General features: G+C 43.8%; 1 protein-coding gene and 1 long non-coding RNA gene across 2 annotated transcripts in view; one reads left to right on the forward strand and one right to left on the reverse strand.

Moving 5' to 3' along the window:
- Positions 1 to 27,544, forward strand: part of LOC143781654 (uncharacterized) — a 173,277-nt gene that overhangs the window by 59,297 nt on the left and 86,436 nt on the right. The gene's annotated exons all lie outside the window — the stretch shown is intronic.
- On the reverse strand, positions 3,917 to 7,910 carry LOC143783091 (uncharacterized). The gene is made up of 3 exons (XM_077271345.1): positions 6,212 to 7,910; positions 5,895 to 6,057; positions 3,917 to 5,138 (listed from the first exon to the last, which is right to left on the reverse strand). Exons 1-3 carry the CDS (start codon positions 6,306 to 6,308, stop codon positions 4,130 to 4,132), a joined length of 1,269 nt encoding a protein of 422 aa, XP_077127460.1. The 5' UTR covers positions 6,309 to 7,910; the 3' UTR covers positions 3,917 to 4,129.

Consider the following 27,544-nt stretch of genomic DNA (forward strand, 5'->3'; position numbering starts at 1 on the left):
AGTAAATGGAAAGAGATCGGACGTCGCTCATCGGGCTTAAAGTGAGCCCTTCTAAAACCTTTTAAAAATTGGCGTACATGAAAAATATCAGACATAGGGTTAGAACCCAAAACCTTAAGAAAAAATGAAACCCCTGCAATATTTTTTGACAGAGCAGAATAAGATAAACCTCTTTTAACTAAAAATTCTAAGAAAGACAACGACATTTCAACATTACAAACTGCATGAGGATGATTTCTGGCTATACAAAAATTGTACCACAGATTCCATGCCGCCGAATAATCGGCCCATGTTCTATCGGCCAAAGATTTACTGATGAAATGTGAGATTAATCCTGAATCACCTCCCAAATCCATTCTGGAAAAATTGCTCTGTTTCTTCCCTCTTCCTGAATTTTTCTCTCCGTAATAAAAAGCTGGCGGTAACAAATGGATGCAGCATTATTATCACGCCCAGATGAAAAAGAAGCTTTTAACCATATGTTATGCTCCAAACAGAGAAAAACCATCTGCCTAATGACCCGAGCAGCCCATCTATTCTTTGAAGACAGAGTATTTATTGCAAAAACTAGACCATGATTATCTGACAAGAACAAAATTCTGTTATTACTGAGCTGCGCACCCCAAAGCTGTATACACGAAAATATGGAAAACAAGTCCAAAACAGTCTGATTGTCTATCACTTTAAGAAGATGCCAAGACGGCGGCCATACCTCAGCCGCCCAAAAAGATGAAAATGAAATAGTCAAACCTGAAACTCTATCAGCGTGATAAAACAAGGACAATTCCTGTGCCGAAACAAATGGTGTCTGCCACACTGTTCTACCATTAAAGTTGGACAAAAACTTCAACCAAACTTTCAAATCCTCTTTTACTTCCCTACCAAGACGAATATGAGAATGAGGTGAGGAAAGTCCAGAAGTGGCTTCATATAACCTCCTAGAAAACACCCTGCCTATTGGGATAATTCGGAGTGCAAAATTCAAAGAACCCAATAAGGACTGCAACTCCTTAAGGGTAACCTTTTCTGCTGCTAAACAACTAGAGACGGAAAGATAAAGTTTAGATAATTTTTCAGAGGGTAAAGAACAAGACATACTTTCAGAATCCAATAAAATGCCTAAAAATTCTAAAGATGAACAAGGAAATACAGTCTTTTCCGTCGCAATGGGGACTCCAAATTGATTACAAACATTCAAAAATTTGCTCAACATAGAATGACAAATAAACGAATCAGCTGGACCAATAAATAAAAAGTCATCCAGATAGTGTAACATACCGCCACCAACAAAATCTGACTCAACTACCCATTGGAGAAAAGTGGAAAACGATTCAAAATAAAAACATGAAAGGGAAAAACCCATAGGTAGGCATCTGTCAAAGAAAAATTTATCTTGAAAAGCAAAACCAAGAGAACTGAAACCCTCCGGACTAACCGGTAAAATCCTAAATGCAGACTTAATATCAGACTTTGCCATAAGGGCGTTACAACCAAATTTTCTCAACAAATCTAAAGCAACATCAAAAGAGGTATATTTAACAGAGCAATTCATACTAGCCACTTCATCATTTAAGGACATACCCGTGGGGTACGATAAATGATGAATGAGTCTATACGATCCAGTTTCCTTTTTAGGAACTATCCCCAAAGGAGATAACCTAAAATCTGCAAATGGAGGAGAATCAAAAGGACCAGAAACCCGACCGGCTTCTAACTCCTTTATAATCTTCTCCTCCACAATGTGTGAAAACTCTAAAGCTGAAGGCAAATTACTCACTAATTTGCAACCTGTACCTTTAAACGGAGGTACAAAAAAACCATTTAAAAAACCATTAAACAGGAGAGAACTACTCTCCTGATCTGGGTACATTTCTAGCCATTGTAACATTCTTTCCAATTTCACCGGACTCAGGGCCTTTTGAAAAAGGCTCTCTGTTACCTTGTTGGTTAGACTGCATCTGTTTCTTATAACACTTGGACATTGGATGAACGCCCCCGCAAAATGAGCATTCATGTCGAAAGCGGCAATTCTGGGCCCACTTACAGCTTGATTCGTTAAAAGCAAAGCATACGCCCCGCCTTACAGCAGCATTGGGGGTCTGCCTAGGAGTTTGGAATCTCTGAGGTAACATAAGGTTAACCCATAACCCAACATCTTTTGTACCCCATGTTAGGTTTGGGAACATGGACAATTTCTGCCTGAACGCTTCGTCATAAAGCAGCCAGGCCATACCCCCAAAATTCCGATAAGCTTCAAGGATAGAATCCAGGTGCTGAAAGAGACCAGAGCAAAGATATGGAAACTTCTCGCCGAGAACAGCAGAATAAATAGAGAAAGCTTGTAACCAATTGTTAAAAGATTTAACAGAATTGACCTTTCTCTTATCATCTGAATCCTCTTTTTTCTCATACCTATTCTGCTGTTCTCTGCCAGAAGGTAAAAGCGTAAATATGTCAATAAATGATTTGCTCCAAATCTGATCTTTCACCGCAGGGCTCAAATGAAAGCCCAGCGGGGAAACATCACATGTAAGTGATTCTTTTAAAAGAATTTCTGGTACACCTGGCTTCAGAACTGCGCTAAGACTGGCAGTATTAGTGTCTATTGAGGGGGTTCTGGGAACGGCAGGAAAAACACTGCCGCTCAAATAATCCTCCAAGGCTTCCCTCACTAACTCCTTGACGTTAAAGGGACTGACAGATAAGGGGACATTGAAGTTCTCACCAGATCCATGAAGACCCGCATCTGTAGCCGGGGTGCCAGCACTCAAGCCTAATCCGATAGGCGAATGCGGTCTGCGATGAAGACGACTGTCCTCTTGGCTGGATGTGGATGGCGCTGATAACCAGGACTTGGCAGCGGCAGCAGCGGAGGAAGATACACCTGCATTGAAATGCTCACCACTGTGGGTAAGCGCTGCTGGCCGAGGTCCCTGGACCGCTGCAGCGCTTGTACGGCTACAGCGGTTAGACGACTCCATGTCTCTTCTCACCGGCGCCGGGATCACTTCCGGGTCTTCGTCAAGCGACGCGCCGGACATGACATCGTTCTCCGGCGCTCGCAGATGAGGAGACAGCTGACCGCGGTGAAGATCTCGCGGAGGGCTCCGAGACTTCCGCCGCGCCATTCTCCGCCCACTGCAGCGCCGAGCCCGGGAATCTTCATGCGCAGACGAAGATGGCGGCTCCGGCGAGTAAACGACTCTCGCTCTCCGATTCTTCCGCAAGCTCCGACTTGACCTCGACGGGGAAGACTCCACATTCTGAGGGGAAGGCGACAACTGAGGAGCAGGAGAAGCCGGGACCTCATTAACAGAGGTAGGTTTTATAGCTGGCTGCGCCGCCAGGCAACTCCGCAACCATTCAGTGCCGCCCTCCGCCTCCGCCCGTTGTATCAGCTGCTGAAGAAGGGCCTCCATCAGCTGTCTTCAATCTTTAATCTTCTTCTGTAGACTGGCGACGAGCCGTTAAAACATCTGATTTTTATAGAAAAAATCCTTCCCGCACTTTTTGTTTAAACCAATCAAACTGCTCAAAAAGTGCGGGAACAACAACTAGATTAAACCGGTTTGAACCTGCTCGTGCATAGCACAGCTTACATAAATAACTTAACCCTTTGAACACATTACCAATTAAAAAACACATACCACTAAAAAGGGGGGAAAGGAGAGGCTGTGTTATCATGCGACCCCCCCTGCATTCAGCAAGGGGGGGGGCGTTCAGGAGTGGAACAATTAGAGGAAAAGTATAATAGAAACATATGCTCCACTTCTGTATTTATCACCCACTCCTGGTTTTGGGTTACAAATACTTATGTAAAATCATGACCAAATCCTCATGCAATCCTGAGCGTGGACACATAGCCTTAGTGATTGAAAACACCTCATACACTTTTATTGTTTGTAAACACCTCATACAGCAATGAGAGACACACCAAAAAAGGCAAAATAAAAAAGTTAAAAATAGTGTCTGACATTGCATATATGAGTTGTTTTAAACACATAATATGTGTAGACGGCGCACGGTGTGACTTGCTGAGAAGTATACATGAAAATAAGAACAAATATTGTTGTATTCAAACCAAAAAATTTTATTTGGGGGAAACAGAAAAAAAAAAGGGGAAATAAACTTAGGGGGTATCAACCTGTGCCACAAAGGGGGAATGGTATGTTTCTTTTTGGGAATGGGGAGAGGAAAATGAGGCTGATGAAGACGACGACGAGGAGGAGGATGTTGACCTATAGTCCAGGAGGCTGGATGGCAGGTCTAAACCCTCCACAGGGTATAATGGGGAGGAAACCGCCACCTCTGCAGGGCAGGGAGGAGGCAACACGAGCCTTTGCAAAGTTCTTGGTTGGCTCTGGCTGCTCCTGCTGCGGCTAGAGCCCCGACGTGTACTTGTTTGACCTTGAGCAGCCAGAGCCTCAGTGCGTGACCTTTTGCTTTTTTTTTTCTTGCTCTTCCTTTTCCTTTTTTTTCCAGTATCGGCTCCCCCAGAATGATGGCTGCGGGAGGATGAGGGCCTGGCAGGAGCAGGAGTCAGCGGCACACTGCTATGGTGACTGTGGTGGCGTCGCTCGGCACTTGGACCAGGGTGGGGTGGCTGGAGTGGCTCTGCAGCAGTAGTCGGAGTCATGCTAGCCAGCGACGGTACTACTGGCAGTGTCGCTGACTGCATGCGCCGAGACTGCTGCAGAGCCCTCACGTAGGAATTGTTGCAGTCCTGCATCACCGAAATCTGGAGTTCCGGCGTAAGGTTTTCCACCATGCCTTTAGCAATTGTACTTAAAAAATGCTTTGCCGGATTTGAGAGCTCGGCTTCCAGGATTTCAAGGCGCCGTTCCATACTGGACATTTTATCGCTCAACGCCTTGAAACCGTTCTGGAACACCGTGCCCAAGTGCAAAAATTCGGGCATGACTGACCTGTCCGAGGCCCGCTGGCGCTGTCGGGAATTCCCGAACGAAGGTGCGCCAGAGGCCTCGGGCAGGGGAAAACCTGATGTACCGGCAGCCGGTTCTCCAGATGATGGTGGTGCAAGCCTGCTGTCGCTGTGGGAGGGCTGTGACGGGTCAGATGGCGATCCATGAAGTTCCGCTTCACAGGGGGGAGCTCGCTCGAGGGTGCTGCTGTGTGTCCTGTGAAAAGATAAGGAAAAAATTAGTCTTCAATTAATAACCTATCACATACGCCAACTCCTGTTAAAAAATTAACATTACATGACACATCAATACATTACAATCCCCTGTCTCTCAGTCTGTGTTGCCTATAATAAATTGCTGATTGTTACAATCATGGACATACCTACGGTAGAAAATGACTGGTCATTCCCGCTGCAAAAGTCAATGCATACCTCTGTCATCGTTTTAAAAAATTTTTAAAGAAAAAATCTTTCTTGATGCTGCCTATGCCGCAAAATTAGTAAAAAATTTAAAGTCAAGAAAAACATTTAAAAAAAAACAAAAAAAAAACACTTTGCTGATCTGATCGCAGGAACGGCCATGACGTTAGGATCATGTGATCCAGACGTCATCATTATTCATGCGATCAGAACTACCCTGACTCAGAACGTAACCTGTCATGGACTACAATGACTCACGCCTAACCAAAAAATTACTAATGGGCTATATACCATTCCACTAGGGTAAAAGGATGGCCAAAATGCTACAATGACTACATGGATGGCCAATACACTATGTTCCTTTTGAAATATACTATGTGTATATGTAGCTAGAACGTGTACTATGTGGCTGCTATATAGTGGCCTGGCAATCTACTATGTGGATGCACAATGTACGTGGCTGGGCAATGTACTATGTGGCTGTGCAATATGCTATGTGTCTGGGCAATGTACAATGTGGCTGTGCAATATGTTATATGGCCAAAATACTTACTGTCGGCGGGTAAGGACCGGTCTTAGGAACTGGAGTGCCCTGTTATATTTGTAGGGCACCGACTTGGACGCAGCAGCACCACTCCGAGCTTGCTCCTCCGCAGCACGGATCCCCTTATTGAAACGGTCCTTCATGGATCGCCATCTGGTCCTCAACTTTTTCACTGTGAATGTAAAGACAAAAAAATGGTTACATATTTAGCATTTTAAAAGGATAAAACAACCGTGAGCGATGCAAAGTTTAGGCGTTGATCGCATCACACACGGTTGTGTTTATCCTGGCAAGATGGGTCATAGCAGCGTATCTGCAATACTCACTAAAGTTGCCTTTGGCCTTCGCTGAGGCACTGTCAAAGCCATCCCACAGCGACTTTGCCACCTCTGCCCACAAACGCCTGAGCACCACCTGGTCCATGTGCCGAGGGTCACGGCTGTCCCACAACGGGCCACGCTCCTGGATGCTGGAGATCAGGAGGTCCACATCTATTCCACTGTCTCCTTGGTCCCGTTGTGAAACCTAGAAAAATTAGAAAACAAATAGGTTAAAAATATGCAAATAATAACAACCACCAGTACCTGGAATGATAGGTACCTTTGCCCTATCCTTTGCCATTTGATGTATGTATATTGATGTTTTCTACACCTGTGTTTTGGAATGTTTGTGTGCAGGGAGTTCAACTTTATTTTACCTTCCCCCAATACTTGCTGCCCTGAAAATCTATAATGTATAAAGGCCCCGTCTCACATAGCGATTTACCAACGATCACGAATAGCGATACTGCCTGGCCGTGATCGTTGGTAAGTCGCTGTGTGGTCGCTGGGGAGCTGTCACACAGACCGCTCTCTCCAGCGACCAACGATCAGGGGACCGAATTCAGCATCGTTGAAACTGTCTTCAACGATGCCGAAGTCCCCCTGCAGCACCCGGGTAACCAGGGTAAACATCGGGTTACTAAGCGCGGCCCTGCGCTTAGTAACCCGATGTTTACCCTGGTTACCAGTGAAGACATCGCTGGATCGGTGTCACACACACCGATTCAGCGATGTCAGCGGGACCTCAACGACCAAAAAACGGCCCAGGCCATTCCAACACGACCAGCGATCTCACAGCAGGGGCCTGATCGCTGGTACGTGTCACACATAGCGAGATCGCTACTGAGGTCGCTGTTGCGTCACAAAACTAGTGACTCAGCAGCGATCTCGCTAGCGATCTCGCTATGTGTGACGGGGGCCTAAGCTTAGTAAACATCCCTAGTGAAAGCAGGATGCTCCTCAAATGTAATGTTCCTCACAGCAGGATGCTACTGAAAAAAAAAAAATAAAGAAAAAAAATACTCACTCGCCGGCCTGACACCACATCTTGGCCCCGATCTCTCTGCTCCCGCTGACCGTCTTCCCCCTCACTTGAAGAAGCCTGGAAAAATTGTATACAAAAATTATTGTCAATGCTACAAATGGCAGCGAATTGTAAGCAACTAGACATAATTACTCACCGCACTCCCCCGCGCCGATTGGCTATGCTCCGAAGAACTTGGCATTCTTGCAAGTTTGTTCTGCAATGAAAAAAATGAGCAAAAAATCACATCCAATGCCACATACAATAAAATAGGCCCAAAACATTAAAACAACCACAATTGACTGTTGACTGATAGGACAATGCAAACTCAAAAAGCGACACCACAATGCCATACATTGCAAGAGAACACAATCGAAGAAACAATACAAGAATAGACCCAAATAAAATTCAGAAAAAATAGACACCTATGTAAAAATTTCTACAGGAAAAAAAAAAGGCACAATGAAATAAGCAAACTAATGAACGCCATAATTTACAATTACAACAAGACATAATCCAAAACAACACCATCTGGTGACATCCACCAAAATACATCAGAAAAAGGCGCTAAATAACATTCTAGATAATAAGCAATAAACAGTACGGGACAACCGCTGTTACAATATACAGCAACCCAAAAGATAAAACATAGTCCAAATGAAAAGAAAACACAATAAATTTTAAAAAAAAAGGCCCCCAACTAAAAAAAATTAAAAAAAAGCCATACTACACACTTGTCAATGGAAACATTCAAGAAAGGAGATACATACGGAAGCCATAGGGAAAACGACATAAAACCATCAGTTAAAAAAAAAAAAAAAAAAAAGGGAAAATACAATTGAAAATAGAATGGCATAGCAGCACAGAACAATACAATACAAATGAAACATCATAAATGTAGCCCCCCCACCAGCAAGAAAAGACACTCAAGGAAAGAAAAAAAAATGCCAACAGCATAAAACACAGCAAGACATGAGCCAAGAAAATGCCATACGGTTACCCCCAACAATAGAAACCAGAAAAAGACATGCACCAGAAATTTAACATAAAAATCTGCCAAATTTAAAGACATTGAACAACCGCATGACACCAGAACAACCCCAAATCCATAAAACCAATCCAAAACCAAGCAAGGCCGGTGACAATAAACGCCAGCATATAACGCCAGAAGTACATCAAAACAAGATTAAAAAACACAATTTTTCACTAACAACCCACAGTGCCATAACCGTACAATAGCACAGACCAAACATTGCACAAATTAAATCCAAATCAAAAAATAAAACACAGAATAAAAAATATGCAAAGAGAAATATATACTTACAGGTTTGGAAAGCAGATTCCCTTCAGTCAGTCTTCTCTGTAGATAGCCTTGTGAAAGACAATGCCAAACCCCTTTTTTTCTCTCTATATATAGTGGGTTTTTTTTGTCTAGACAAAAGTCTAGACAATGTTTTGCATTTTTTATTGAAAAACGCATGCGTCGTACAACGCACCACGACGCAAGTACTTGCGGCGTCTGCGTTGTCAATACAAGTCAATGGGAAAAAAGCTGCATCGACGACGCAAACACGACGCATGCGTTTTTTCCAAAGTCTGCGCCGCCCAAAAAATGCAACATGTTGCGTTTGCCGCGCCCTGACAGGTGCGCCCTAACGCCGCATGCGGCGTACAACGCACCAAAACGCATGACAACGCATGTACATGCGGCGCCATGCGGCCCCAATGTTAAAGATAGGGCCGCACGCCGCATGCGTTTTGGTGCGGCGACGACGCTGCGGCGCACACCGCAAATGTGAACGTAGCCTATGGAAATGTCCCAATGTCTGTTTGACTTAAAAGCACTCTGCAGTATTCTAAATCAGTGCGTACAGGGCAAGGAGCCCAATCTTTCTCTGCTCCTGGGCATACGTTCCACCAAGTCCTGTTCCGATGAAAGTGAAGCCAGTAGCCACAGCACAGAGGGTCTGACCAAGAAACTGACAGATGTGCGGCAGCTTCGAAGAGACATTGATGAACTGCAGACGACTTTGTCAGACTGCTATGCTCAAGATATGGGGGATAATTGTATCACCCAATGATCCTCCGGGACTTTTCACAATAAATGCTTCCCCTACAAAAAAAAAAAAAAAGAAAACTTCATTAGTTCAAACCTAAGGGTTATAGATTTGTGTTGAGTCATCAAAATAAACCTCAAAGGCTTTTACTGGATCATCAGCATGTACTGCATGGTTTATTGGTCCTGGCTTATGTGAGCCAATGTTACCAGCCGGTGTCCTCCTTGGGACTTCACACTAACCTTTCCAGACATACTCACCCTTCCCAATAATCCATCATGTCATCATTACATTCATTAGCTCCATCTTCAGTATCACTTTCTCCTCCTTGACCTATAAGTTAAAGTGTGAAATTTACATTACTGAAACAGCTTTACCTAGTGGATTTAAAAAAAAAAAAGGGAAATGTACTACAGGTTATGTTTTGCACCACACCAGGTCGTTGTAATTTATTCAAGGTTATGTAGCATTCAAGATAAATGAGAATAACTAGCTTGTAATTATCTAGAAGTATTTTCATCCTGGTCCTCCTTGTTTATTTCATACTTCAAGATAATCCCTTTACTGGCTCCCAATTTCCCAGTTTAAACTACTAACCCTTACCTACAAAGACATCCATAACCCTTCTCCTCTGTATATTTCTAAACTAATCTCCCAATATCTTCCCTCACGTAATCTCCGGTCCTCCCAAGTCCTCCTTCTCTGCTCCACACTTATTTCCTCCTCACCCGATTGCCTCCAAAATTTCTTCGAATATCCCCCATCCTCTGGAATTTTGTGCCCCAACATGTCCGGTTATCCACCACATTTTGATCCTTCAGACAGAACCTGAAAACCCATCTCTTCAAAAAGAAAAATCTTACAACCTGCAATGACCGCGTGGCCAACTCAACACCATTGGAGCTACTGCAACCCTCGACCTACTGTCTTCTTCCCCACCATCCTGTAGAATGTAAGCCCACAAGGGCAGGGTCCTCTCCCCTCTGAACCAGTCTGTCATTGTTAGTCTGGTTACTGTAAGTGATATTTGTATTTTGATGTAACCCCTTCTTATGTACAGCACCATGGAATTAATGGTGCTATAAAAAATAATATTCTCCCTGGAGATTCCTTTGAGCCACTTTTGAAATACTCCTACCTGGCTGAGGTATATTCTCGCTGCTTCATATGTTTTCTGGTCATTATGATGAAGGGATGTTGCATTCGTAAGGTAATCTATGAACCGCTTGACATTCTTCATAGAATTAACCCCTTAACGACCGCCGATACGCCTTTTAACGGCGGCCGCTAAGGGTACTTAAACCACAGCGCCGTTAATTAACGGCGCTGTGGAAAAAGTGAATAGCGCCCCCCAGAGTCGGATTTTCTCTGGGGTCTCGGTTGCCGAGGGTAGCCGAGACCCCAGAGAACATGATTCGGGGGGTTTTTACCGACCCCCGAGTTGCGATCGCCGGTAATTAACCGTTTACCGGCGGTCGCAACAAAAAAAAAAAAAACGCGATTTGCCGTTTAATTTCTCTGTCCTCCGATGTGATCGCACATCGGAGGACAGAGAAATGTGGTCCCCGATGGCCCCCAATAGCCCCCCAATACTTACCTACCTCCCCCGGTGCTCCTCGTGTCTCCCCATGGGCGCCGCCATCTTTTTTCCGGGAAAAAATGGCGGGCGCACGCGCAGTGCGCCCGCCGCCCGGCACCCGGATGTTCTTTGGGGTCTCGGCTGCCGGGGGTAGCCGAGACCCCAAAGAACATGATCGGGGTCGATTTGCACCGACCCCTGCTTTGCGATCGCCGGTAATTAACAGTTTACCGGCGACCGCAAAAAAAAAAAAAAAAGCGATCAGTTATTTCTCTGTCCTCTGATGTGATCGCACATCAGAGGACAGAGAAATAGGGGGATTCGGGGACCCTAACATACTCACCCGGTGTCCCTGGGTCCTCTTCTGTCTTCTCCTGCCGGCCGGCTTTTTCATCATGGCGGGCGCATGCGCAGTGCGCCCGCCATCTGCTGCCATCTGCCGGCCGGCAGGAGAAGACAAGTTGGGGCTAAAATTAGGGTTAGGGTTAGGGTTAGGGTTAGAGTTAGGGTTAGAGTTAGGGTTAGGGTTAGGGTTAGGGTTAGAGTTAGGGTTAGGGTTGGGGCTAAATTTAGGGTTAGGGCTAGGGTTAGGCTACTTTCACACTAGCGTTTTTTGGCTTCCGTCGCAATGCGTCGTTGGAGAAAAAACGCATCCTGCAAAAGTGCTTGCAGGATGCGTTTTTTCTCCATTGGCTTGCATTAGCGACGCATTGCGACGGATTGCCACATGTCGCATCCGTCGTGCGACGGATGCGTCGTGCTTCGGCGGACCGTCAACACAAAAAAAACTACATGTAACTTTTTTGTGCAACGTGTCCCACATATTTCAGTGCCACGTGCCACGTATTTAAGTGACACGTGCCACGTATCAAAGTGCCACGTGCCACATATTTCAGTGCCACGTATCAAAGTGCCACGTGCCACGTATCAAAGTGCCACGTGCCACGTATCAAAGTGCCATGTGCCACGTATCAAAGTGCCACGTGCCACATCTTTCAGTGCCACGTGCCACGTATTTAAGAGACACGTGCCACGTATCAAAGTGCCACGTGCCACATATTTCAGTGCCACGTATTTAAGTGACACGTGCCACGTATCTAAGTGACACGTGCCACGTATCAAAGTGCCACGTGCCACATATTTCAGTGCCACGTATCAAAGTGCCACGTGCCACGTATCAAAGTGCCACGTGCCACGTATCAAAGTGCCACGTATCAAAGTGCCACGTGCCACGTATCAAAGTGCCACGTGCCACGTATCAAAGTGCCACGTGCCACGTATCAAAGTGCCACGTGCCACGTATCAAAGTGCCACGTGCCACATATTTCAGTGCCACGTGCCACGTATCAAAGTGCCACGTGCCACGTATCAAAGTGCCACGTGCCACATCTTTCAGTGCCACGTGCCACGTATTTAAGAGACACGTGCCACGTATCAAAGTGCCACGTATCACGTATTTCAGTGCCACGTATTTAAGTGACACGTATCACGTATAAGTGCCACGTGTCACGTATTTAATTGCCACATATTTAAGTGCCACGTATCAAGATTTTCCATGGAGAACAGACACATCCAGAGATATGTCAGCTCTCCACGGCTGCAGCAACACACTGACAGGAGCCATAGTTCCTGTCGGTGTGTCACTGCGCATGCGCGAGCGAGTTTACCGGCGGTCATTGACCCCGGCACTCTCGCTTAACGGCAGTGCTGCGTGGGAAAGTTCAACGCAGCTGTACTGCTGTTAACCGAGACGCCGGAGTCATTGAACTCCGGAACAGTACGCGATACACTGCTAGGAGCTTCGCTCCTGGCAGTGTATCGCCGGAGAGCAGCCGATCGGCGTGGGACACTCGTTTTATGGATTCTGCGGACAGGGAGTATGAATTTGGTTTATTATTTTTGGATTTTTTCCTGGAGGATCGAGGGCTTCGCCTACAAGTGTGCTGTTGGTGAGTATATACTCTGTGTTATATGTTGTATGTACTGTGTGTCATGTATGTGTATTGTGTGTAGGTGTTTTGTGTAACTTTACAATTGTGCTAAGTCGCCGGACACAGGGACAACTCTCCCATCCTAATACCGGATGGGAGTAGTAGTCCCATACGGCGACTTAGCACAATGGTGGCACTAGCGTCGCATGGGGACACACACACGCACACACACGCACACACACACACACAGAAGGACTCCATGCTGCTTCACTGGGGGGCGGGGGCTTCCCTCTTCCTGTCCGACGTCACGTCCGGTCCTGGGTGTCAACCCCTCCGTACAAAGACGCCGACACCCAGGACAAAGGTGCTGTGTGTGGAAGGTAATATGGGGCCCTAGGGGGATACGCAGACACGCCGCTGCGTAAAGAATTGACATGTCAATTCTTTTTACGCCGGCGTGTTTGCAGACAAAAGCGCCGCGTTTTTTTGCGGTGTGTCTGAACGGCAAAGTGAATTTCTCATTCACTTTGCCGGCAGACGAAAATGACATTGCGCATTTTTGAAAAGCGCCCGCAAAATAGCGCTCAAAAATGCGCTATGTCTGAAAGTAGCCTAAGGCTTCTTTCACACTTGCGTCGGTACGGGGCGGTCGCAATGCGTCGGCCCGATGTACCGACGCACGTTGTGAAAATTGTGCACAACGTGGGCAGCGGATGCAGTTTTTCAACGCATCCGCTGCCCAGTCTATGTCCTGGGGAGGAGGGGGCAGAGTTACGGCCACGCATCCGCGGAAATGTTTAGGTACATCAGGGGGTCTCCAAACACGACAGCCAATTTTGCGCTAAAAAAGTCAAATGGTACTCCCTCCCTTCTGAGCTCTGCCGTGCGCCCAAACAGTGGTTTACCCCCACATATGGGGCATCAGCGTACTCGGGATAAATTGGACAACAACTTTTGGGGTCCAATTTCTCCTGTTACCCTTGTGAAAATAAAAACTTGGGGGCTAAAAATCTTTTTTGTTGGAAAAAAATATATTTTTTTATTTTCACTACTCTGCATTATAAATTTCTGTGAAGCACTTGAGCTTTCAAAGTTCTCACCACATATCTAGATAAGTTCCTTAGGGGGTCTAGTTTCCAAAATTTGGTCACTTGTGGGGGTTTCTACTGTTTAGGTACATTAGGGGTCTGCAAACGCAACATAACGCCCGCAGACAATTCTATCAAAGTCTGCATTGCAAAATGGCGCTCCTTCCCTTCCGAGCTCTGCCGTGCGCCCAAACAGTGGTTTACCCCCACATATGGGGTACCAGCATACTCAGGACAAATTGGACAACAACTTTTGGGGTCCAATTTCTCTTGTTACCCTTGTGAAAATAAAAATTTGGGGGCTAAAAAAATCTTTTTTGTGGGAAAAAAAATATTTTTTATTTTCACTACTCTGCATTATAAACTTCTGTGAAGCACTTGGGCATTCAAAGTTCTCACCACATATCTAGATAAGTTCCTTGGGGGGTCTATTTTCCAAAATGGGGTCACTTGTTGGGGGTTTCTACTGTTTAGGTACATTAGGGGTCTGCAAAGGCAACATAACGCCCGCAGACAATTCTATCAAAGTCTGCATTCCAAAATGGCACTCCTTCCCTTCCGAGCTCTGCCATGCGCCCAAACAGTGGTTTACCCCCACATATGGGGTACCAGCATACTCAGGACAAATTGGACAACAACTGTTGGGGTCCAATTTCTCTTGTTACCCTTGTGAAAATAAAAACTTGGGGGCTAAAAAATCTTTATTGTTAAAAAATATATATTTTTTATTTTCACGACTCTGCATTATAAACTTCTGTGATGCACTTGGGCATTCAAAGTTCTCACTAAACATCTAGATAAGTTCCATGGGGGGTCTAGTTTCCAAAATGGGGTCACTTTTGGGGGGTTTCTGCTGTTTAGGCACATCAGGGGCTCTCCAAACGCGACATGGCGTCCGATCTCAATTCCAGTCAATTTTGCATTGAAAAGTCAAATGGCGCTCCTTTGCTTCCGAGCTCAGCCATGCGCCCAAACAGTGGTTTACCCCCACATATGGGGTGTCGGCGTACTCAAGACAAATTGTACAACAGCTTCTGGGGTCCATTTTCTCCTGTTACCCTTGGTAAAATAAAAATTTGGAGGCAAAAAGATCATTTTTGTAGAAAAAATGCGATTTTTTTATTTTCACGGCTCTACGTTATAAACTTCTGTGAAGCACCTGGGGGTTTAAAGTGCTCACCACACATCTAGATAAGTTCCTTAAGGGGTCTAGTTTCCAAAATGGTGTCATATGTGGGGGGTCTCTACTGTTTAGGCACATCAGCGGCTCTCCAAACGTGACATGGCGTCCGATCTCAATTCCAGCCAATTCTACATTGAAAAAGTAAAACGACACTCCTTCTCTTCCAAGCTCTGCGGTGCGCCCAAACAGTGGTTTACCCCCATATATGGGGTATCGACGTACTCAGGAGAAATTGCAAAACAACTTTTGTGGTCTAATTTCTCCTGTTACCCTTGTGAAAATAAAAATTTGGGGGCAAAAAGATCATTTTTGTAGAAAAAATGAGATTTTTTATTTTCACGGCTCTACGTTATAAACTTCTGTGAAGCACTTGGGGGTTCAAAGTGCTCACCACACATCTAGATAAGTTCCTTGGGGGGTCTAGTTTCCAAAATGGTATCACTTGTGGGGGGTTTCCACTGTTTAGGCACATCAGGGACTCTCCAAACGCGACATGGCATCCGATCTCAATTCCAGCCAATTCTGCATTGAAAAAGTCAAACGGTGCTCCTTCACGTCCAAGCTCTGCGGTGCGCCCAAACAGTGGTTTACCCCCATATATGGGGTATCGACGTACTCAGGAGAAATTGCACAACAACTTTTGTGGTCTAATTTCTCCCGTTACCCTTGTGAAAATAAAAATTTGGGGGCAAAAAGATCATTTTTGTAGAAAAAATGAGATTTTTTATTTTCACGGCTCTACGTTATAAACTTCTGTGAAGCACTTGGGGGTTCAAAGTGCTCACCACACATCTAGATAAGTTCCTTGGGGGGTCTAGTTTCCAAAATGGTATCACTTGTGGGGGGTTTCCACTGTTTAGGCACATCAGGGACTCTCCAAACGCGACATGGCATCCGATCTCAATTCCAGCCAATTCTGCATTGAAAAAGTCAAACGGTGCTCCTTCACTTCCAAGCTCTGCGGTGCGCCCAAACAGTGGTTTACCTCCACATATGGGGTATCGACGTACTCAGGAGAAATTGCACAACAACTTTTGTGGTCTAATTTCTCCTGTTACCCTTGTGAAAATAAGAATTTGTGGGCGAAAAAATCATTTTTGTGAAAACAAATGGGATTTTTTATTTTCACGGCTCTACGTTATAAACTTCTGTGAAGCACTTGGGGGTTCAAAGTGCTCACCACACATCTAGATAAGTTCCTTGGGGGGTCTAGTTTCCAAAATGGTGTCACTTGTGGGGGGTTTCCACTGTTTAGGCACATTAGGGGCTCTCCAAACGCGACATGGCGTCCGATCTCAATTCCAGCCAATTCTGCATTGAAACAGTCAAACGGTGCTCCTTCACTTCCAAGCTCTGCGGTGCGCCCAAACAGTGGTTTACCTCCACATATGGGGTATCGGCGTACTCAGGAAAAATTGCACAACAAAATTTGTGGTTAAATTTCTGTTTTTACACTTGTGAAAATTAAAAAAAATGGTTCTGAAGTAAAATGTTTGCAAAAAAAAGTAAAATGTTAATTTTTTTCTTCCACATTGTTTTAGTTCCTGTGAAGTACGTAAAGGGTTAATAAACTTCTTGAATGTGGTTTTGAGCAGCTTGAGGGGTGCAGTTTTTAGAATGGTGTCACACTTGGTTATTTTCTATCATATAGACCCCTCAAAATCACTTCAAAGGTGATGTGGTCCCTAAAAAAAACATGGTGTTGTAAAAATGAGAAATTGCTGGTCAACTTTTAACCCTTATAACTCCCTAACAAAAAAAAAAATTGTTTCCAAAATTGTGCTGATGTAAAGTAGACATGTGAGAAATGTTATTTATTAACTATTTTTTGTGACATATCTCTCTGATTTAAGGGCATAAAAATACAAAGTTTGAAAATTGCAAAATTTTAAAAATTTTCGCCATATTTCCATTTTTTTCATAAATAATCGCAAGTAATATCGAAGAAATGTTACCACTAACTTGAAGTACAACATGTCACGAAAAAACAATCTCAGAATCAGCGGGATCCGATAAAGCGTTCCAGAGTTATAACCTCATAAAGTGACACTGGTCAGAATTGTAAAAATTGGCTCGGTCATTAAGTACCAAATTGGCTCTGTCACTAAGGGGTTAAAGATCAGTCTGGTGAGTGTTTCCGATTTCCAATCAGCACGTACTGCATTGTTTATTGGTCCTGGCTTCTGTGAGACAATGTTACCAGCTAGCCTCATCTTTGGGATTTTACACTTACCTTTCCAGAGAAATTCATCCTTCCCAATAAAGTCGATAAGGTCATCATGATTATATTCATTAGCACTTTGTTCAGTTTCGCCAGTCAATTTCTTTATCTTCAGTATCACTTTCTATCCAACCAAGAATGTGCTCATCACTTTTTCTAACATCATTCTCGAGTGGCAATTATTTCACCTTCAGTACTCAGTATCAGTATATGTGTCTCCTAAAATAAAATGATTGCCTTATTACACAAACTGTACAATGGGTCATAGTGACCCCACCGTCCTTTATTGTTATATAGCTATAAAACTAAATATAGAATGGGCAATATGTCAGTTCCTTCATAACTAAATACATAAGATGCCATAACTGGGTGGACTACATATACAACCTGCATGGAGCCACCTTGACCCCTATGGTACCAGAGAAGGATTAATCTTTCTCTGGAAGAAGAGATACAAAATTAGAGTTCTTATTCATCAAGATTTTGAAGGACTTCTCACTCCACAAATAAGCCGCTATTACCCCTTAATCAAATAAAATTCCCATCTCTGGAAAAAAAAAATTTTGCCAAGAAAATGATTACTGATTTGGTGTTGATGTAACGTACCTCTGGTTTCACATTGTAATTTTTTCTTGAGCGATTAATTCTCCGCATGTAGAAAGGATGCTTAGATGTCAATGGCTTAGGACCACCCTGGCATCAAAGCACGTTGTGATGTTTTTAGACTCTAAAAAGGGGGGGGGGGGAGTAACCTTTTTCTACAAATTTTCATTTGAACGGCTTTTCCTTCCAATCTAGTAATTGGGGGGTCATTGATAATTACTGAGCCTCTCCTTAAAATACATTCTTGCCATTACCGAATGTTTTTGGTTTCCTCTGGTCTAACGTTGTCTGGGTTTGGTACATTAATGGTCCATTCCTTTGTTTTCATATAGTTCTTTCTATCTAAAATGTTCGGTGATGTTCTTCAGTCGATTTACATTTTGCTCCCTCCTCCATCTGTCTTTACTATCCTCATAGTAGATCTTACGAAATTTCTTCTGGAAAGGAGCTCTGCGTGCAGTCCTGCCGGTGGTTACTCAGCGCAGTTTTAATAGTCCCCTTTAAAATGGAGGTCTTTATTAGGTGACACATCTGTCTCGTCAACTTTACTCCAGTCAGGTCGCTGGATGGTATCGTTGCGGATTTTGCAGAGCTACACGCACACTTTCCCCTTCATCCAACCTAGCAACAGCCTTTAAATAAGTTCTTCGGCTGCTGATCCTCCCGAGTAAGACCGCGCAGACTCCTCTTTTCAAAAGCTGCTCTGGCGGCTGATCCTGTTCTGGCAGAAGTTGAAACTTCTCATGGAAACTTGAGATTATTTTAATTGTTCCTACAGATGACAAGATGACAAAGAAGGCTATAGTTAATATTTGTAGACTACTGCCCTGACACACTTTTTTTTAAGATATGTGACAATCTAGACAATCCAATGACATTCAATTAGATTATATTAAATTAGGGAAAATGTGGTCCTGTTCTGCTGAATCACCGAAGTCCAGACGTGGTTCTGGTTCTTATTCAACGCATTTCAGAGTTTCACAGAACTCCTTCATCAGGAAATACCACAGGAATGGTATTTTATATCTAACAGCTGGTCCATATTGGACCTGTGGATCTGCTGCAGCAAATCTTCTAAATGAATTGATCTCAGCTAGGTTTGGTGAGTGCAATCCTTTGTATTAACCATTTCTCTCTCAGATAAGACCCTATTTTTGCGCTATTTCCTTCAACAGTTTTCATATTAAATTATATTACACATATCTCAGACTATAACAGCTAGTGAGTAAAAGAATCACATATCAACCAGTGACTATACAGCAAGGATTTTGGTGTTATAAATTCCTTCAAAACTGGTTTTGCAGACAAAAGATGCCAGAACATGCCAAATGCTTCTTTCATCATGGCCCAGTTATTAAACTAGGAAATAAATCTGACTTGCTGCGTTTCAGGATCCCTCGGTTTAGGTTTTAAAAACTCAGTCCTACGCATCTGACATGCGCCCTGTCGGCAACTCACCTGCCGTACCCTCTCTCCCTAAATCTGAGACAGTTCTCTGGATTGTTCATGTAAAGTCCTATCCTCCGAATAATTTCTCCTTATTCTCAGAGATTGACCAGTGAGAATGTTGTTCAGGGGTTTCGGATAGGAGTCGATTTGCAGACTACTTTTATTTGTAACTCATTTTCCTTGTCTTTATATATTGATAAATTTAAAAAATCCACACTCGTCTGATTATAACGGCTTGTCAATGTGATGTTCACGGTCTTTTCATTTTGATTTTGAATAAATGACTGAAGATCATCCTCAGGGCCTTGCCAAATCATGAAGAGGTCATCAATAAGGCCACAGCCACAGTAAAACCTTTTCAATACGCCTCTTTGGATTTAGCAAGAAGATGTCGCTCTCCCACAGCCACAGGAACAATTTGGTGTAGGAAGGTTCAAAGGCTGCTCCCATTGCTGTTTCCTGGAGCTGTAGGTAGAAGAAGTAAATAAGCTGTTGGTAAACATTTCCTAATTTACTTTTTGGGTAGTTTATTCTTCTTTGGTTCTCTTCCTCTCCAACCAGTCTGCTACGTAGGCACAAAGAATCTACCCCATCCAAACATGCAGAATAAATTTGTAAGGTACCTTCACAGTAGGAAAAATCACCAATGTCTTCTAACGATTGCTTCAGAAAAGGGAGGACTCAGCGAGGTCATTTACTGGGGTCTCTTCTAATGGACATTGCTGGTTTTTCATGTGGGAGGGGACATTTCTATATATTGCAAGAGGCACTATTTTATGAAATCATTAAAATGGTGAACGTGGTTAAGTTCTATTTGTAAAGACTCTTGTTGTCCTATTTGGAGCCTCAAACATGTCATGTGTCTAATATTAAGATCTAATAAAATTGGTGCATTTTACAATGGTCTTAGACCTGATCTCACTTTCCAATTCTGTAAAAGGTGATCAAGTGAAAATTATTTAGCACCAAACACTAGGTTCTCAATGAGTGTCAAAGACAGCGCTGCAATTCCTCTGTAATGAGGCAGCACGTTTCTTCATATCACTAAATACACTGCTCAAAAAAATAAAGGGAACACTTAAACAACAGAATATAACTCCAAATAACGATCCATAAAAGAATTAAAGAGAAAGGGCACTCACCGTCAGAAGTCTTCATCAAAATAGTCCTTTATTGTGGCATAAAAACATCTTAGTAGCAAGGTCTTACGGGAGAACGGGGGTGTCACGAGACGACGGACCGTTTCGCGCTTGTGCGCTTCTACAGGTCTGAAGCGAGACTGGAGAGAGGTGAATAAGAAGCAGCTGAGACGCCACACAAACTCCACCCCTGAACCAGCGTCAGAGTAAGGGTACCGTCACACAGTACCATTGTAATCGCTACGACGGCACGATCCGTGACGTCGCAGCGATCGTATGATTATCGCTCCAGCGCTGTAGACTGCGGTCACAGGTTGCAATCACGGCGCTGGAGCGATGCCGAAGTCCCCGGTAACCAGGGTAAACATCGGGTAACTAAGCGCAGGGCCGCGCTTAGTAACCCGATGTTTACCCTGGTTACCAGCGTAAACGTAAAAAAAACAAACAGTACATACTTACATTCCGGTGTCTGTCCCCGGCGTTCTGCTTCTCTCCACTGTGTAAGCGCCATAGCCGGAAAGCACAGCGGTGACGTCAGACGTCACCGCTGTGCTCGCTTTCTGGCTGGCCGGCGCTCACACAGTGCAGAGAAGCTGAGACGCCGGAGGACAGACACCGGAATGTAAGTATGTACTGTTTGTTTGTTTTTTTACGTTTACGCTGGTAACCACGGTAAACATCGGGTTACTAAGCGCGGCCCTGCGCTTAGTTACCCGATGTTTACCCTGGTTACAAGCGAACACATCGCTGGATCGCTGTCACACACAACGATCCAGCGATGTCAGCGGGTGATCAAGCGACGAAAGAAAGTTCCATACGATCTGCTACGACGTACGATTCTCAGCAGGGTCCCTGATCGCTGCTGCGTGTCAGACACTGCGATATCGTAACGATATCGCTAGAACGTCACGAATCGTACCGTCGTAGCGATCAAAATGGTACTGTGTGACGGTACCCTTAGACAACCTTGAACTTACTAATCAAATAAAAGAACAAACATTAAAAACAAATATAAACATATTCACAATGACACCTTATCAGCACTATCTCTTTACAAAACTGAACGAAATCAAAATACTCTATAGAAACGTAGACATGTCCGTTCTTTCATTTAAACCTATAGGGCCTGTGGCATTAACTCTTAAAATCCACCTGCCCTCTCTCTGAAGTAACAACTTATTGTGATCTCCACCTTGCGCAGGAAGCTTAACTCGTTCTAGACCGGCAAACCGCATAACAGCCGCGTTGCCGTCATGATGGGCCTGTAGATGGTTAATCAGGCGAGGGGCTCCCTTACCCGTTTTTATGGAATTAAAGTGTTCCCTAAATCTTACAAACAGCGGGCGAAAAGTTTTTCCCACATAATAGAACCCACAGGGGCAGAAAACCACATAGACTACATGTGTCGTTCTACAGGATATGAAATCTCTGACCGTATGATACACTGGCCCTATATGGATTGTTTTATCAATAAGATGATAGTCACAAAAATTGCAATGTCCGCATTTGAAATTTCCCCTCGGGGATCCTGCCCCCAACCAATTGCTCCTGTCGGAGACTACTCTATTACGCACTAGGATATCTTTTAAATTTCTGCCTCTGCGGCACGCAAACAATGGACCCCGACTAGTTAACTCTGTGAGAACAGGATCTCTCTCTAGGATATGCCAACTTTTTCGGACGGCCGATCTGATACAATTGTCCAAGGGGCCAAATTTGAAACTGAAAACAAATCTTTTCTGTGCAGTACTAGTTTTTTTAGCATGAATATGTTCATGTGCTTCTGCTCTAGTTCGAGCTTTGTCCAACACCGACTGAGGATAGCCTCGTGCTCTGAACCTATCATAGAGCTCCTGGGATTGCTTCATGTAACCTTTTTTACTGCTATTTAATAATCTCTTGACCCTTAAAAATTGGCTATACGGGAGGGAATTTTTTGTATAGTGAGGATGTGCGCTGTTATAATGTAGAAGTGAGTTAGTGGAGGACGGTTTTCTAAAAACCTCTGTCTGGATAAAACCATCACTAATCCAAAGTCTAACATCCAAGAAAACCAGACTTAACCCTCCAAATACAGATGTAAACTTCATGTTCATGGTATTAACCTGTTCTAGGTAGTGAACAAATTTTAGGAACTCCTCTTCTGACCCATCCCAAATTATAAAAACATCATCCACAAACCTCAAAAATAATTTTATATTGCCTAGAAAAGGGTTGGTATCTGCATAAACGTAGCGGTTTTCAAATACTGCTAAAAACAAGTTAGCTAGGGTACACGCGACGGGCGTACCCATCGCGGTCCCTACTAATTGCCAAAACCAAATAGAATCAAACTGAAAAGCATTGTGAGTCAGTATGAATTTTAGACCATCACAAATAAAATTGACCGTTTTTGTGTCAGTAGCAGTGAAAGACAAAATTTCACGGACAGCCTCCACCCCTAATTCTTGTGGTATGCGGGTATACAGGCTTTCAATATCAATGGAAGCCATAAAAAAACTCTCCTGCCACGTGAACCCCTTTAAAACTCTCAAAAAATCTTTTGTGTCGCGTATATAAGAGGGGATATCAGGTAGGAGAGGATGCAAGAGCCAATCTAAATATCTCGATAAAGGTTCAGTCACAGAGCCCACCCCAGACACAATGGGGCGGCCTGGGGGAGCTGACAACGATTTATGGATCTTCGGTATATGGTACCAGTGTGGCTTTTGTGGGAAGTTAGGAAACAACTTCTCTGCTTGCTTCTCTGAAATAATTCCACTCTCCACCTGAATCCTCAAAAAAGTACGCAAATCATTTTTAAACTTTACTGTGGGGTCTGTTTTCAGCCTACAATATGTGTCAGTTTTAGCTAGTTGGCTATGGGCCTCCATCATGTAAAATTCTTTTTTCAAAAGAACGGTATTTCCTCCCTTATCGGCCATCCGTATCACCGTATCAGACCAACTTTTTATCTCTTTTAGCGCCGTCATTTCTACTGTGGTCAAATTAGCAGGAGATTGCTTGTAAACCAAAGCCTCTACCTCCTTTAACACTTGTTTTTCAAAGGCGTCAATTAGATTCCCAGGAGTCACGGGTGGCATATAAGTAGAGGGAACACCACCAGTAAACGCTGTTATGTTGGCATGCTGACTGCTATTCAAATTTACATCTGGACTGTTAAAGACTAAGGAGTAATCTAACATCATTCTGGAGAGCCATATCGTTATTGTGGTCAACCATAAAGCCCAAAGGGCCCACGGTGCAGGGTACTTCACCCGGTAATTTGGTGGAGGTGACATCTGTAGCAGAAGAAAAATGTTTGAACAAATGAATTTTTCTGACTGCTTTAAAAAGGTCTATTTTGAAATCAACGATATCAAACTTTTCAGGTAAACTATAATTCAACCCCTTGGACAAAACAGATAATTGTGCCGTGTTTAAGTCATGAGAAGATAAATTAATTATCGTTGTTGCCGGTAGGTTGGCTGAAAGGTCCGTTTCCACGAGACTGTTTTCCGTTTGCGTTGGTTGTCGGGCTCCATGCTTACGGCCACCTCGGCGCGTTCTCCGCCTAAAGGGGCCGCTTGTTGTGCGGTAGAGTCACTGGTGGAGGCAAAAGGGGATACCGGGCCTTCATCATTGACACTTGAGTCTGAGTCTGTTGTAACATAGTCTCTGACATTGTACTTTCTCGACCTGTTATATCTGTTTCCCCTTGAACGTGGGAATCTGCGGTAATTTTGAACATGCTTATTTTTATTCCAAGAAAAAATCTGGTTGGTGTCAAAATCTGCCTTATCTCGGATAAACTTATCCCTTTTCCTTTGTTTGATGTCGGCTTGGAGTATCACCATTTTGTTGTCCAGTTTTTTTTCCAAAGAGGACCACTGATTAACGGACAGTCTAGTTTTTATTTCCTCCTTTGTCTTTGTTAACTCCATATTTACTGCTTCATAATTAGCAATATTTTGTTGTAAAACCAATTGAAGTAAATCTTGTGAGCATTTTAATAATATAGACTCCCATTCTTTTATAAACTGTTCATTGTCTTTGAATTGGGATAAGTCTTTGAAGACTCTGAGACCATGCGGGATTCTTCCACAGTCAGAATAAGACTTTAACGAATTGTTTGTCCAAAAAAGGTTCACTTCACGTTCAGCCAAGTTAAATAACTTAAATTCCAGAGATTTAGTGATGAGGGAATAGATGTCTTCTCATTGTTCTATCTCTGAGAAGTAAGAATCAACGTTCTCCCTGCCTGCTAAAATGCCACCGGACACTGGTACCGCTGTTGCATCCATAACTGCAACAAAATCAATTTGTCCAAACACCCAAGAATGTTGCTCAATGAAATAACCAAATCCGCTGTGTGCTAGAAATATGCTAAGTCCAATCCAATGAAACACACAAGAAAAAATCCGCACTCCCAGCTGGTTAAATCAGAGACACCGGGTTACAATGCTGAATGCACATCTGAGTTGCCAGTGTTAGAAGACGGGGTGCTCCGAGCACAATTCACAATCCACGATCCATAAAAGAATTAAAGAGAAAGGGCACTCACCGTCAGAAGTCTTTATCAAAATAGTCCTTTATTGTGGCATAAAAACATCTTAGTAGCAAGGTTTTACGGGAGAACGGGGGTGTCACGAGACGACGGACCGTTTCGCGCTTGTGCGCTTCTACAGGTCTGAAGCGAGACTGGAGAGAGGTGAATAAGAAGCAGCTGAGACGCCACACAAACTCCACCCCTGAACCAGCGTCAGAGTAAGACAACCTTGAACTTACTAATCAAATAAAAGAACAAACATTAAAAACAAATATAAACATATTCACAATGACACCTTATCAGCACTATCTCTTTACAAAACTGAACGAAATCAAAATAATCTATAGAAATGTAGACATGTCCGTTATTTCATTTAAACCTATAGGGCCTGTGGCATTACATCTTAAAATCCACCTGCTCTCTCTCTGAAGTAACAACTTATTGTGATCTCCACCTTGCGCAGGAAGCTTAACTCGTTCTAGACCGGCAAACCGCATAACAGCCGCGTTGCCGTCATGATGGGCCCGTAGATGGTTAATCAGGCGAGGGGCTCCCTTACCCGTTTTTATGGAATTAAAGTGTTCCCTAAATCTTACAAACAGCGGGCGAAAAGTTTTTCCCACATAATAGAACCCACAGGGGCAGAAAACCACATAGACTACATGTGTCGTTCTACAGGATATGAAATCTCTGACCGTATGATACACTGGCCCTATATGGATTGTTTTATCAATCAGATGATAACTCCAAGTAAGTCAAACTTCTGTGAAGTCAAACTGTCCACTTAGGAAGCAACACTGACAATCAATTTCACATGCTGTTGTGCAAATGGAAGAGACAACAGATGGAAATTATTGGCAATTATCAAGACACCCTCAATAAAGGAGTGGTTCTGCAGGTGGGGACCACATCTCAGTACCAATGCTTTCTGGCTGACGTTTTGGTCACTTTTGAATGTTGGTGACTCTACAACCCACACAACTAAAACAATTCTAGCGTTTTTTTGAATTGTAAAACAAATTCAGAACTTCATTTGTGGTTCACAATTTCTCCCCACTTGGCATAGTTTGTTTTGCTGTACATTTTGCGATAAAAATATCACAACATGATTTTTCTCATCACTACAATTGCGACAACAACAAATGTTCTTTTATTATTCTAAGTAGTGAAAAAAATCAAAAGTTTGCACAATTTTTTTTACATTTTGGGTTGTGTCTCCATTTTCCAAGATGTACTCTTAAACTTTTCAGTCGATGGAGCTGTGTGACTGTTTTTTGTGGAGCAAGACTTTTAATCAATACCACATTTGGTTAGATGCGAAGTTTCGGCATTTTTGTGAAAATGCAGCGGCCAAAAAACAAACAAACTAATTTTAGATTATTTTAGTTTACCGATCAGGTTACTTTTCATATTTTGATAGATCATACTTTTCTGAATGGGTAGATATCATAGTATTTTTTTATTTTTAACACTTTTCACTGTTCTTACCAGTTCCCTTAGGCTACATGAAGCTGCCATCGTCTGAACATTGTGCTATAGACATCAGTGTCACAGCGTCACTGTATAAAGCAGACATCACGGTAGCCCGGCCACAGAGTTACAAACAAGCTCGGTAATGACAAGCACTGATTTCTTCAGCAGACCCCCTGCTGACGCCCCACTATTATGGGTGCATGGAATGACGCACCCCCATGCCGGTGTTCTGAAATTTGTCGGCATGTCGTAGATAGTAGGGATGGGCGAGGCTACGGAGTCACGTGGCGCAAACTGACCAATCACGGCCAAGCAACAGCTGAAGATGCAGGGTGGAGAGAAGAGGAGCTCTGGGCGGCAACATGCCTGAAAATTTCAGGGACGGGCGTGAGTATGGCACCTGGGGGCCTGGTTAAAACCACAATAGTGAGGGAGGGGGCGTGACAAAGGGAGGGGGGCGTTACTATGCTCAGAAATTTCAGGGCGTCTTCATTTCTGCAAAGGGGGGTGATTAAAGCAGCGGGGAGTGACTACATGCCGAGAAGGGGAGTGTATACATGCCCAGAAATTTCACCAGAGGGCGTGATTAAGGCAGGGGGGAGTATATACATGCCCAGGAAGGAATTGAACACTCAGGACAGATAGCCGAGAGGAGAAAAGCAGTTATGGAGGACGCTACGGCGGTGAGTGCGCTACGACTGCGATCATCGCTCCATCTGAATGAGCCCCTATCTCATCTCTCTCTGTGAATGTGCCCCTATGGTAGTGACTGTGATCATAGCTCCATGTGAACTGGTTTATGGGGGAGAATTTATTCTGCGCAATAAATGTCATGCGGGCTATTAATGGTGGTCTGCACGTGCGCATTTCTGCTTACGGGGTACTATGGGGTGTCTTAGGGTGCAGGTGCTATTACAGGAGTTTAAAGGGTGTCGTTATTGTATTATTAACACTTATTGCAGATAGCTGAGAGGGGGGCGGAGAAAGGGGGAGAGGTGGGTGTGTTTTCCCAGATCTTCCTGGATCTGTCTGGAAAGATCATAACTGCGGAGAAAGGGGGAGAG

Source organism: Ranitomeya variabilis, chromosome 6, assembly GCF_051348905.1.
Source record: "Ranitomeya variabilis isolate aRanVar5 chromosome 6, aRanVar5.hap1, whole genome shotgun sequence".
NCBI classification, from domain to species: Eukaryota; Metazoa; Chordata; class Amphibia; order Anura; family Dendrobatidae; genus Ranitomeya; species Ranitomeya variabilis.

What these genes read in the sequence shown, in the direction of transcription:
- LOC143783091 (XM_077271345.1), bottom strand. Translation starts at nt 6,308, where the DNA reads ATGGACCAGGTGGTGCTCAGGCGTTTGTGGGCAGAGGTGGCAAAGTCG. An exon ending in GAAGGCCAAAGGCAACTTTA is followed by an intron (nt 6,058 to 6,211) that starts GTGAGTATTGCA and finishes TTACATTCACAG; the next exon opens with TGAAAAAGTTGAGGACCAGA. An exon ending in CCGGTCCTTACCCGCCGACA is followed by an intron (nt 5,139 to 5,894) that starts GTAAGTATTTTG and finishes ATCTTTTCACAG; the next exon opens with GACACACAGCAGCACCCTCG.